Raw genomic sequence first — 12,624 nt, forward strand, 5'->3', positions numbered from 1 at the left:
ACACATGGCATGTGAATTCAGGTTAGTGTGTTTGAAGTCTGTCAATGTCTCCTCACCACCACATTGCTCGATTATTCTTCATAAAGGTAAGGCAGAAAGGAAACTAATACAAATTGAGGACCTACCAAACAAGTACTAAATAAGTTGTTTTTACAAGTGAACAAGATAACTAAGTTTAAGCAACCTGTCCAGGGTCAGCAATCTAGTCAACTTTAGCATCAAAGTAAGAATAATCTTGTAACATTTCTCAACTATGATTTTTTTTTTTTTTTACAGGCAGAGTGGACAGTGAGAGAGAGACAGAGAGAAAGGTCTTCCTTTTCCATTGGTTCACCAACCAATGGTCACGGCGGCAGGTGCACTGTGGCCAGCACACCGCGCTGATCCAAAGCCAGGAGCTTCTCCTGGTCTCCCACGCGGGTGCAGGGCCCAAGCACTTGGGCCATCCTCCACTGCACTCCTGGGCCACAGCAGAGAGCTGGACTGGAAGAGGAGCAACCAGGACAGAATCCGGCGCCCCGACCGGGACTAGAACCCGGTGTGCGGCGCCAAAGGCGGAGGATTAGCCTATTGAGCCACGGCGCCGGCCTCTCAACTACAATGTTGATAATTACATTATTACTAACCACAACCAACATTTACTGTGTTTACCATACATTATGTATTTTCCCAAGGGTCAGGCCACTGACAGATGCCAAAAAATACAATCCCACAAGTAGGACTCTGGGAAATGAAAGAAACAACATGGTGCTGGTATACAGATCAATGCTTGTCTGGCTTAAGATTTTAGAGTATTGAGGCTGGCACTGTGGCACTGTGGCACAGCAGGCTGAGCCTCTGCTTGTGGCACTAGCATCCCATATGGGCACTGGTTCACGTCCCAGTCACTTCACTTTAGATCTAGCTCCCTGCTAATACATCTGGGTAAGCAGCAGAAGATGGTCCAAGTGCTTGGGTCCCTGTACCCACATGGGAGACCAGAAGAAGCCCCAGGCTCCTGGCTTTGGCCCAGCTCTGGCCATTGTGGCCATTTGGGGAATGAACCAATGGATGAGAGACTTCTGTGTGTCTCACTCTCTCTCTGTAACTCTGCCTTTGAAATAAATATATAAACCTCAAAAAAAAAAAAAAGATTTTAGAATATTTATGGTCCCTGGTTAGGGGTCCTCTTAAATACAGATTCCCACATCCTACCTAACTTACTACATTAGCATCTCCAATGAATGGAGTTCAACAGTCTGAATACTTAACAAGCTCTTCCAAATAACTGATGTATATTCAAGATCTGAGGTCACCGATCTATAGGAATAAATGGACTGGCTACCCTCCCACCTGCGCCCCATAATTATCTCCCTCAGCTTAGATTTTATGACAAATTGGTTTCTTTGAAAGTTTAGTCACCTCTTAGTAGTCTTCACCACGTATCTGCAGCTAGCAAGGTTTCGTTCTGTACCTTGTGTATGTGCACACATTCCACTGGGTGCAAAGAAAAGGAGAGATAGTTCCTAAATATTTATGCTGTATGCCCTGCATTATGGATATTTTAAATTTTTAATGGGAATATCTTTTATAGAACTATATAAAAGAACTCAAACAGCATATTCATGCATATAGAACTATATTTTAATTTCTTCCCCAGTTTCCACATTTCAGTGTTGCCAGTTTTTATTAGATTTTAAAATCAAATGCTGCAAAATTAATACCTTACCACTTTATACAAGGGATGCTAACTAAAATCCATCAAACAGGAAGGTTTGATACCTGGACAATTCCTACACATAAAAATCAAGTTAACACAAAAGAGTGTGGTCAGAATAACCAAAATGATTATGTTAATAAGTAGGTTCCTTTCTTGTCTAAACTTTCTGATGATGCTATTCAAATGTTACATATATTCAGTATAACATTTAGAAGTGCTCTTTTATATGGCTATTGGATTCAAAATATTGGAGCATACAGGAAAGAAACTTATTTCAAGGCATACATTAAGGAAATTTTTTCCTTAATTCCATCGGAATACTACTAATTGAAAGAAACAAAATGAAGTTGATAATAGGGAAAAGAGCTGAAAAATGCTAGGCATATCACCATAAAATTGTTTGGTAGTGTCTACCAAGGCAAAACATAGGTAGGTAAACCCTATGATTCACATATACACTCTTGGTTATTAACCCGGAAATAGTATATATATTTGCTTGACTATTTATAAGTTTTATTCATAGTATTCTAAGATCCAAGAAGAGATCAATAATTGTGCTTATTCATACAGTAATCAATATATATTGGGCTTATTCACAGAATAATGAAAAAAAATTTGTCACACGCTGTAGCATGAATGAATTTCATGCGCCAAATGTTGAGTGAAAGAAGCCAAACACAAAAGAGAATATATAATTCCAGATGTATGAAGTTCTGGAAACTACTCTACTCCCGTGGTAATAGAGGTCAGAGTATTTGTTAGCCATTGGGTGGAGGTGACTGACTAGAAGGGGCCACAAAGGATCTTTCTGGAATGCTGGAAGCTTGTATCTCAAGCTGGGTGATGTTTACACGGGTTTATGTACACGAGTTAAAATGCATTGAACTGCAACTTAATATTTCCAGACTTTGCTATATGTAAATTATAACTCAATTTTGAAAAGTTAAGAAAACATATAGTGTCATATCCCTCAATGTCCAGGTTAACTAAGCGAGTTGATTCTTAACTAATAAATGGGAATTAACCACTTAGGTGTGCAAATGTACAGACTATGCCCTAGTCTTGAAACTGGCTAGATGTGGACTACTATTAAACAATCAATATGGCTATTAAAAAGCTAGAAATTATTGCCATTTCATGTGTGTGGGTCACAACTCTAAGCATTCGAAACATATTCAGATACTTCAATAAAAAGTTTAAAAATATCAAGTGTTTGTTTTTCAATATAGTGCCCAAAATTCTCTTATTTCTGTCCTCTGTGAGGGAAAGTTGAAGGCAGCTACACTTGAATGATAATGCTATGTTTATACCTGAGTAGACCATTCAATACCCAGTTCTGCCACATTCTGTAATGATTCCACCCTCAACAAAGTGGTAACTTGAATATGGTCATGGTGAGAACACAGGGTTTAAACGTTTCTCAAACTGGATCTACTCACATTTATGATGATGTTCAGAGATTCATCGTTGGGCAGGAAAATGCACACACTCCGGCGGTCTTGCATGACTCTGTTGTTATGGAAGTTCAATTTGTTCATTGTGTTATGGGCTCTCCAGTGGTCAGGGCTGGGCTCCGAGTCCTCGGCAATGCCTCAGGTTCCCAGCACTCCAAAGCCAAACTCTCCTCCTCATCACACGCCTGACAGCAGAAGCATTGTAGGGCTTGACTACGTAGGTTTCATAGCTGTTTAAAAAAAAAATGCCCAAAGGCAGTGAGGTTTGGTGAGGAGAAGGGTGGGAGATCAGTAAAGTGCCCACTCTCGTGAACACAAGGATGACACAAGGTCTCAAGCCAGGGTCACCCAGTTTAAGCCATGAGAGCCCAAGAAATCTGTTTTTCACTTTGTCTGTTAACAACTATGTGAAAACTTTCATTCACACTCATGAATTAAACTCAAAGCCAACAAGTGCTTCCTCTATCCAAGGAGTCCACAGGGCTCTCTCTCTCTCTCTCTCTCTCACACACACACACACACACACACACAGATTCTGCTTCAGATGTGTGTCCAGTCTCACTTGGGAGACAATGAGGGGCTCTGAAAACAAAATGACAGAAACAGACAACAACAAAATCTAGTCTCTCTCTTGACTTTTACACGACATTCATTCTTCAAGCACCTCCTTCACTTTACCAACTCGGCTCTGCCAAACGAAGCCAGTGATCTCCAGACCACCAGCGCTGCCCATGGGAGCCACTCTATTTTCTCTCTCTACAGCATTAAAGGCCTCCTTATGACACCCTTCCCCTCAGTTGCCATGGCACTGCTTGCTCATCATTCTCTAATCTGATAACACAAACTTAATTTTTTTACTTATTGTTTCATCAGGCAATGCACACACAGGTATAACAAGAGACTGTAACAAACATTGTTTGTATATAAAAGAACTATAGATTTGTGATTCCTCTCATGTCTAATTGGTTTATTAAATGTATTTTTCAAACTTCTCTTAGATTTTTAATGTATACAATTTTGTTTGCAAGTAATCAAAATCTTATCTCTACCTTTCAACCATCACTCCTTTTGTTTCTCATCTCATTGTATTGTACTGGCAAGATCTTGAAGAGTGACAAGTATTTCCTACTTTTAATGAGTGTGTGTTGTGTTTCATATATTAATGCCGGTAGAACATTATTCAAGTGGGATATTGTAAGACCAGTTGTCTCACAGATCATTGTATATATTGTTCCTTACCATCTATATTTGTAGGATGCAAAAGAAAATACACAGTATTCACAGAAAAGCTATTATCAGTGCTCACATAAATTAAGGCACAGATGCGATAGAACTTAGCCTACTTAATTTTTAAGGTTGACATTACCACCAGGAGGGGAGAGAATATGTTCTTAGATGACACAATGAGTAAACACAATCTAGTGTTTCTTTTAAAAGTACAATTAAAATATAATCCAATGAAATTATCCAAAACTAAATAAAAACAAATAGTAATCTTATATATTTATAAGATTATTATTTCCTTATTAAGGTGACCAAATTACTACTTAGGAGTTCTGCTTTCCTTTCTTTTTTTTTTTAAATTTACTTGAGACGCAGAGTGAGAGTTCCCATTCACTGATTCATTCTCCAAATGTCTGCAATGGTTGGGGCCAAAGCTAGGAGCTGGGGAATCAATCCAGGTTTCCTAGTGGGTGTTGTGAACCCAATTGAGCCATCTCCATCACCACTACTTCCAGAATCTGCTTTGGCAGGAAGCTCACGTTAGGAGGCTGGAGCCAGAATGTGAACTCAGGTACTCCAACGTGGGACACAAGTATCTTGAGTGCTAAGAGAAATGTTTATTCTAGCGACTGCTTCATGTGAGGTCATAGTCAAAATATCACTGCATGGTGTCACTGGAGGTCAGTGCTACAGTCCTCCCCAGAAAGGAGGGTTGAATAATCCATGTCTACTATGACCACAAATCAATTGCACCCCAAATCAATCACCTATCTAAGAAGTGCCTGCTTTCATATCAATAGTTCCAAAGCGCCATCTGGAGAAACAACGTTCACTGCATCAGAATCACCTGGGTGTCTGCACTAAATACAGAACCCTGAATGTGGTGACATTTTTACTCATGCCGAACCTCAGGGTCAGGAATTTCTGACATGTAGCCAGGCTTGGAAACTACTCCTTTAATTAATAGTAGGTACTGAGTTGAGGGTTGGATTTAACACCTCCACAGTATACACAGGGAAAATATCTTGCAGATAAACAATTGGCGATAAGTAACATATGCAAATAGCACCATATTATCATATAACCAAGAACAAATTCTTCAACACTTTCAAGAGTCTAAGTCCCTAAAGTGGTCAAACCTGTGTGTGTACTCATTTGTTAAATAAATCTTAAAAAAAAAATTCTCTATTTATTTGAAAGGCAGAGTTACACAGAGAGAGGAGAGGCAGAGAAAGAGAGAGAGAGAGAGAGATCTTCCATCCACTGGTTCACTCCTCAGATGGCTGCAACGGCCGGAGCTGCGCCAATCCAAAGCCAGGAGCCAGGAGCTTCTTCAGGGTCTCCCAAACGGGTGCAGGGGCCCAAGGACTTGGGCCATCTTCTACTGCTTTCACAGGCCATAGCATAGAGCTGGATCAGAGGTAGAGCAGCCAGGTCTCAAACAGGCGCTTCAGGTCAGGGTGTTAACCAGATGCACCACAGCGCCAGCCCCCTTTAGAGAAATTTTACTCAGTAGTTTAGTACTGTACCTTATAAATATCCTCTTAAAATTCCAGAAAGTATTAAAGTCTCTGAAAAGTCCTGAAGCCAACTTCCTAAGTTCAACTTAGTATTTCTCAAACAAGTCTGACTTGAGTACAGAATATTTTCTCCCTGAAACACACCCACTACATCTACAAATCACAATTCTTAGGTGCACCATTGCAGAAGTACATTTTGTGGCAACATTGTACGCTATTTACTGATGTATTTCAACCCTTGAGGCACTCACTGTTTGGTTATATAAAATCTTTCTAAGAAGAAATTATAAACTATGATTAAATGCATCTTAAATTCAAATCTCCAAATGATATTAATCCTAGAATAACTTTTTATTTAAATCTATACTTCAAGTTGAGTTAGTAGTATAATTTTCCATTTCTAATTAAATCAATTAAAGCATGGTATTGCTACTGATCTACTTTTTAGAAATTAAAAAATAAACAGGAAAAAATGTCTTCTGAGGTTTGGGATGTTTAAGTGTTACATTCAAATAATTTGCCAATTTCATTTGGGTACATTTTTATTTATTTCATCGCTCAAGTATGTAGTATTAAAGAATACTGGAAGAGATTATTGAAGCAAATTCAACGTAAGCAGAAACGCTAAGAAGCAGTGCGGCTTCAGTGCTGCTTTTTCTGCTTTGAGGATGGTAAACTAAATGGAGAGAGAGGATTAAGCTTTTACTTTACCCAGGACATCATTAAAGCTGATTAAAAGGCCCTTTGAAATAGCAAAATAACCATATTTCAGAAACAAACACATCAGCGTAAAATTTGATTTTAAGTTGGAGATTCCTGAAGAAAAGAATTAAAGAAAATGTATACCAATGTGCTTCCTAGAAATCAGCCCCTCCGTTACTGGCTCCTTTTTCTCTATCCTAAGCTTAGCCTTCCAAGGACACAGTTCTTACTGCAGAGCAACCTTTTTCTATCCAGTGATCTCAGATCATCTATGAAGGACAGCCATGTTGCCGGAACCTGTTTCCCAGACAAGAAAACAGGCCCATCCTGCCATCTTTATTAATACTCAACTTACAAACAAAATGTGTCAAGCTATGAAATTCTCCCATTTGAAGTTTAAATGCTTATTAGTATGAGTCCTTTATTTCCTGATAAGCCCCACTGGTTAAAAGCTATTTAGTTTTCTTTAAGCAGGAAGCTGCCACCCACAAACATCCAACACAGTCATTTTTTAGATTTTGTGGAAAACAAGCTCTAAAACTTGGTCACCATGGAATACAAATGTGTACTTATGTTTCAGTACTGGTTCATTAGTTGTGACAAAAGTCCCATAATCATGTAAGATGTTAACAACAGGGGAAATTTGGATGCATATAGGATATATGGGAACTATACCATCTTTGTAACTTTTCCATAAATCTTAAATTATTCTAAAATTAAAAGTTTATTTTAAAGAAAATGAGGACACCAGAAATTTCCTACCCACATAATACAGTTTCATTTTGAATGGAGGCAAAGGAAGAGTCTCATCTGGGATTGTCTCCTTAAAAAATGTAAAAGATGACAGGATGCTGTAAGGCAAGCAAGGTGAGGAAGGCATATGTCAACAATCAATATGGTATCTTTATAACCTAAAAAAACAAGGCAGAAAACTCCTTGGAAAACCCATCACAGAGATCCTAATCTTTTAATTCAGTAACTACAAACTTACAGAAGTCATGATACACACACAGTATTGTAATATTCACTGCTGAGAAACAGAATGCAAACACATAGAAGACTTTCCCCTTGTACTCACCAAGTCACCATCTAGTTAAAGATATCACTGACAAGAAGCTTAAGATGATGGCACTGCCCCTGACTGCTAAGAGCACACAGTCTCTGATGGGTAAGTCCCATGTCAACCTCAAGGGAAGATACAACAGATAACAGCGCTAATATATTAAATAGATGAATTAAATACATGGATACTGTAGCAACAAGCACTTTGGAATAAAAATATAGAATGTGTTCTACAAATGCTATCAAAATGCCTTCGGTAACATGAGTGCCAGAAATCTGGCTTGAACCTCTGGCTTCGGTATACTTTTGAAGTTCAGCCTTCTCAAAACTTCAGTTTTTAGGGCAGTGTATCACTAAACTTCTCACTTAAGGACACTTGTTACTACAGGTACTTGTTCCTGGAGAGTCCTACATTTTGTTACTCATATTTTAAAGCAGTGAAGCCCAATTTCAATTTGCCTTTATGCTCTTTGCAGGCTTATAAGCCTTTTTGGAACTATGGACTTTTTTCTTTTTTTTTTTTTTTATTTAGTTGACAGAGTTAGACAGTGAGAGAGAGAGACAGAGAGAAAGGTCTTCCTTCCATTGGTTCACCCCCAAATGGCCGCCACGGCCAGAGCTATGCTGATCTGAAGCCAGGAGCCAGGAGCCAGGTGCCTCCTCCTTGTCTCCCATGGGAGTGCAGGGGCCCAAGCACTTGGGCCATCCTCCACTGCCTTCCCGGGCCACAGCAGAGAGCTGGACTGGAAAAGGAGCAACCAGGGCTAGAACCCAGCACCCATATGGGATGCCGGCGCTGCAGGTGGAGGATTAACCAAGTGAGCCATGGCGCCGGCCCTGGACTTATTTTTTCTTACTTGAACACTTTCTGCTCCAAGGACTGCTCTGCAGTTACTGTTTTCTTAAAAAGAAAATAGTAGCCATCTCTCAATCATCTCAGGCAAAGTAACTGGAAAGACCATCAGATTCTTGTTGCCATCTCTTTGTCACCTTCCAATCATTGCTCTGGGAGATAAACAAGGCATTGTGCAGACACTAAGATCATTTTCCACAGGGTTGAACCCTAGGTGTTTAAAGACAATGTGGACAGTATACTGATTAAGAAGACAGACTTAACCTTCTCAGTCAAACCTGGATCCTAATTTGGATCCCACAATACTAACTGCATGATCTGGGACAAGTAACCTAATGTCTGAGCTCGATTCTTCACTCATAAAATATTTGTAATACTGGCTTCCTAAGATCTTTGGAAGGGTCAAATGACATAATAAAGCATTGGAGATCAGGTTGGTTGGTGGGAGGTGTTATTCAGTAATAGTCATGAGATGCCAGGTCATGAGAAGGAACATCTGTAACTGATCAACAAACAGCTATAGAGATCTAGACCTTAGAGCTAAATGCAACAACTGGGCTAGACTTTGGGAGGTCTACTTTGGGTTGATGAAGACTAGTGTACTGTTGGTTGTAAATGGGGCAGTGGCCCAACATTAGATTGCTACCCCTTTTTGAGATTTTATGTATGGAGAAAGAGTGTGCATGATGTGTGCTGGCTGACCAAGGATGGAAGGTAGAGGACTATTTTATTCTGCTTGCATTGACTTTCCATTGGTGAGTGCCCCTCTCCTACCCCCAATGCTTCCAGTGTGGATATAAATCACAATGTATTCTCTACCCTGGAAACGTGAAAGGTGAGAAAGGGTACAGATGTGAGCCAAGGCTGGCCAATAAGGTATCCCATTCTTGAACCACAGTGCTTGGTCTGAGAGAACATGCAATCCTAGCAAAGCCAGCAATCTTTCATGAATTTTGCGACACAAGTACTGGGAAAGACAGTGCTGCTCTTCTCCTTGGACTGCTATCTGTGAGAATCTTACAAGCCTAGAGCTCTGCCAATCAACTTGGATGTCACATGATAGAAACTTTCCAAACAAATATGCCATCCCACGCAAAGAGAAGCTCAAAGAGAAGCCTGATTATATCATTTGAATGGCAAGAAAATTCTAACAGTAATTATGAGTAACAAAGGAATACATCATCTTGAATACTAATGTATGGGTAAATAATCTTGTCTCATTAAAGACCACAAAGTGTTTTAATAGAATCTTGCTGAATATGCTTTTACTGTATTGTCCATGTCTAATAAATTATAGTAGCTGCAAAAAAAAAAGTTTTCTACAAACAAAATAACTGGAAAACATGGTTGATATACAATTTGGAAATTGATCAGTTAACAGTGGAATTGCAATTTAAGTAAAAATAATAGTACTTTCTGACATACTTTATACACTTGTAAGGGAAAACCATTAAGCTAATTACTAGGTACAACCTAATATACTCTAATATAGATCTCCAATATGGAGTATAATCTGACAGTACTACACTATAAGTGGTTGTGTAGGTCACTTGAAATGCAGGCTAGTTATAGAGTAAATGGGAAGGTGAAGTTTGAAAATAAAGACTATGGCACCAGACAGTACAACGTGCTGCTCAAGAGCTTGGTCTCGGAGCTGGACTGCTGGAGTTCGAACCCCAGCTCTGACACTTGGGACCTGAACACCCACGGGCAAGTTTCTTTACTTCTTTGTGCTCATTTCTCTCACCGTGGCCATAGGATTGTCGGGAAGATTAGTAAATATGTCCTTCAGATGTGAAGTACTGAAAACAGAGCTGGATACAGAATACTTATTATTGACTACCAAGAAGCACACTGTCTTTCTACCTTGAAAAGCAAGTGAAGCATTACTTTTTGTTAACAAAAGGTGGTAATTATCTATTCTTGTCTTAAATCCTATCATGATTGTTTTAAAATAGTGTTTTTTCTCCTGTTGGTAACTAACATAGTTCACTTCTGTATTTAACCAGTGACATTTGCTACACCTTGGGATTAGGAATGAAAAACAACCTAACAATTAAAATGGATTTCAAGTGATAACAACTAATGCTCATCACACTCTAATAAAATATGCAGCTGGATGTTGGTTACAGACAGGTCAAGAACTTTATATTGTAAGGAGAAAAATTAGCAAAATAGATACAGTCCTAAGCTGTGATTAGTACTGTAAATCACAGCAACCAATGTGGCTTTGTAAAGTCACAGCGATGTTCGTACCTGTGACATGATAATCCCACTCCTGGGAGCCAGGAAGGAAATATTTCAACCAAAGCACATGACACTTGTGAACAAAGATACTCACTGAAGTTTTACCCCTCAAAGTAAAAACTGGAAAAAAAATTTATAGTGAAACCAGAATGGGTAAGTAAATTATAATATGTAAAAAGAGTATCAGTGAAAAAACCCATTTATTGAGCACATTATCCTTCCAAATCATAAATAGTATAGCTCAAAAACCAACCCTATTTCACTTACGGAAATGTTTCCAAAAGCTCATGGAAAATAGAATTAAAAGATGTTTATTTTGGTGCAAAAAATCTGTTGAAGTCCATACACTGGTTTTCATCCATGCATTTTCCAAAAACTTACTGAAGACTCCCTCCCATGTTACTAGAACAGAACTAGGTAGAATGTTCAAGAGGTAGGAGAAAAACTAAAATCACAGGCATCCTACCAGTCAATGAACAAGCATAAGCCAACAGGCATTTTGAGTCCGTGGTACTTGTTAAATATTAGTACTTCCTTGTCTAAACTGGAATTTGAGAAAAGGCTGAGAAGTTGGGGGGAGGGCAAGAATCAGCATGGATTTCATAAGGGAGGAAGTGACATGTATATTCCGGCAGAAGAAAGGCAAGGGTGGGAGGAAACACTGATAACGGCCTAGGGTAGAAGCAGCAGAGGTATTGTGTGGCGGACCTGTGCAAACTCAAGACTGTGGAGATGCAGAATCGGAGCTCCGCCTGCAACTTAAGGCACTTCCTTCAGTTCCTGCAGGGCTTCAGACTAGAGTCACAGCGACAGCACGCAGCATTACACTGTGGGCTGTTCTCCACAATTTTGTTTTATGTCAATTTTTTTTTAAAGATTTATTTACTTATTTGGAAGTCAGAGTTAGAGAGTAAAGGAGAGGCAGAGAGAGAGGTTTTCCATCTGCTGGTTCACTCCCCAGTTGGCAACAGCCGGAGCTGAACCAATCTGAAGCCAGGAGCCAGGAGCTTCTTCCAGGTCTCCCACAAGGTGCAGGGGCCCAGGGACTTGGGCCATCTTCTACTTCTTTCCCATGTCATAGCAGAAAGCTGGCTCAAAGTGCAGCAGCCAGGACGTGAACCAGTGCCCACATGGGATGCCAGCACTGTAGGTGGTGGCTTTACCTGCTATGCCACAGCTCTGGCCCTGCTATGTGAACTTAACCAATCACTAGCTTTGGCAATGGTTTTGCAACCTGGGCTAACACTTGCTATGCTGACTCCAACTCTGTCAAGTTTTCCCCTTCCTTGAAATTATTTCCTGCTACCACCACGTTCACTCTTATTCAATTAAAAAGGCTGAGAAAAACGGTGGCAGCAGCACACAGGGTAAATGAAATCATCACCTTTTTACAGTGGAGAACAAAAACAGATTTCTCCAGTGTTGGACATTTGGTGCAGCAGTTAAGATAATGGCTGGGACACTCACCTCCCATACTGAAGTGCATGGTTCAAGTACTGGCTCCTCAGTTTCTGATCCAGCTTTTTTCCTATGTGCACGCACCCTGGGAGGTAATGAGTGCTGGCTCAAGTACATGGGTTTGTGCCACCCATATGGGAGACTCAGAGTTCTGGGCACCTGCTATCAGACTGGCTCAACCTGGCTGTTGCAACATACGGGGAATAAACTAGCAGATGGAAGCTCTCTCTGTCCATGTCTGACTTGTTCTCTTTCAAATAATAATAAAAAAAAAAATGTAAGGGGCAGTTATGTGACATAGCACTTAAGACGGTGCCTGGGTTTGAGTTCCCACTCTGCTTCAGATCCACCTTCCTGCTAATGTGTACCCGTGAGAAAGCTGGCAGTGCCACCCAAGTAGGAGGC

General features: G+C 39.9%; 1 protein-coding gene across 2 annotated transcripts in view; it reads right to left on the bottom strand.

Moving 5' to 3' along the window:
- The window catches only part of FRMD6 (FERM domain containing 6), an 81,337-nt gene that overhangs the window by 37,969 nt on the left and 30,744 nt on the right, over positions 1 to 12,624 (bottom strand). For both annotated transcript variants that reach the window (XM_051822842.3, XM_051822841.3), the window contains exon 2: positions 3,139 to 3,383. In XM_051822842.3, the coding sequence (XP_051678802.1) occupies positions 3,139 to 3,237 (99 nt within the window). In that variant the 5' untranslated portion in view covers positions 3,238 to 3,383. The remainder of the gene's footprint in view (positions 1 to 3,138; positions 3,384 to 12,624) is intronic.

This window comes from Oryctolagus cuniculus, chromosome 12 (genome assembly GCF_051225735.1).
Source record: "Oryctolagus cuniculus isolate XC-2025 breed Fujian yellow rabbit chromosome 12, ASM5122573v1, whole genome shotgun sequence".
Classification (NCBI taxonomy): Eukaryota; Metazoa; Chordata; class Mammalia; order Lagomorpha; family Leporidae; genus Oryctolagus; species Oryctolagus cuniculus.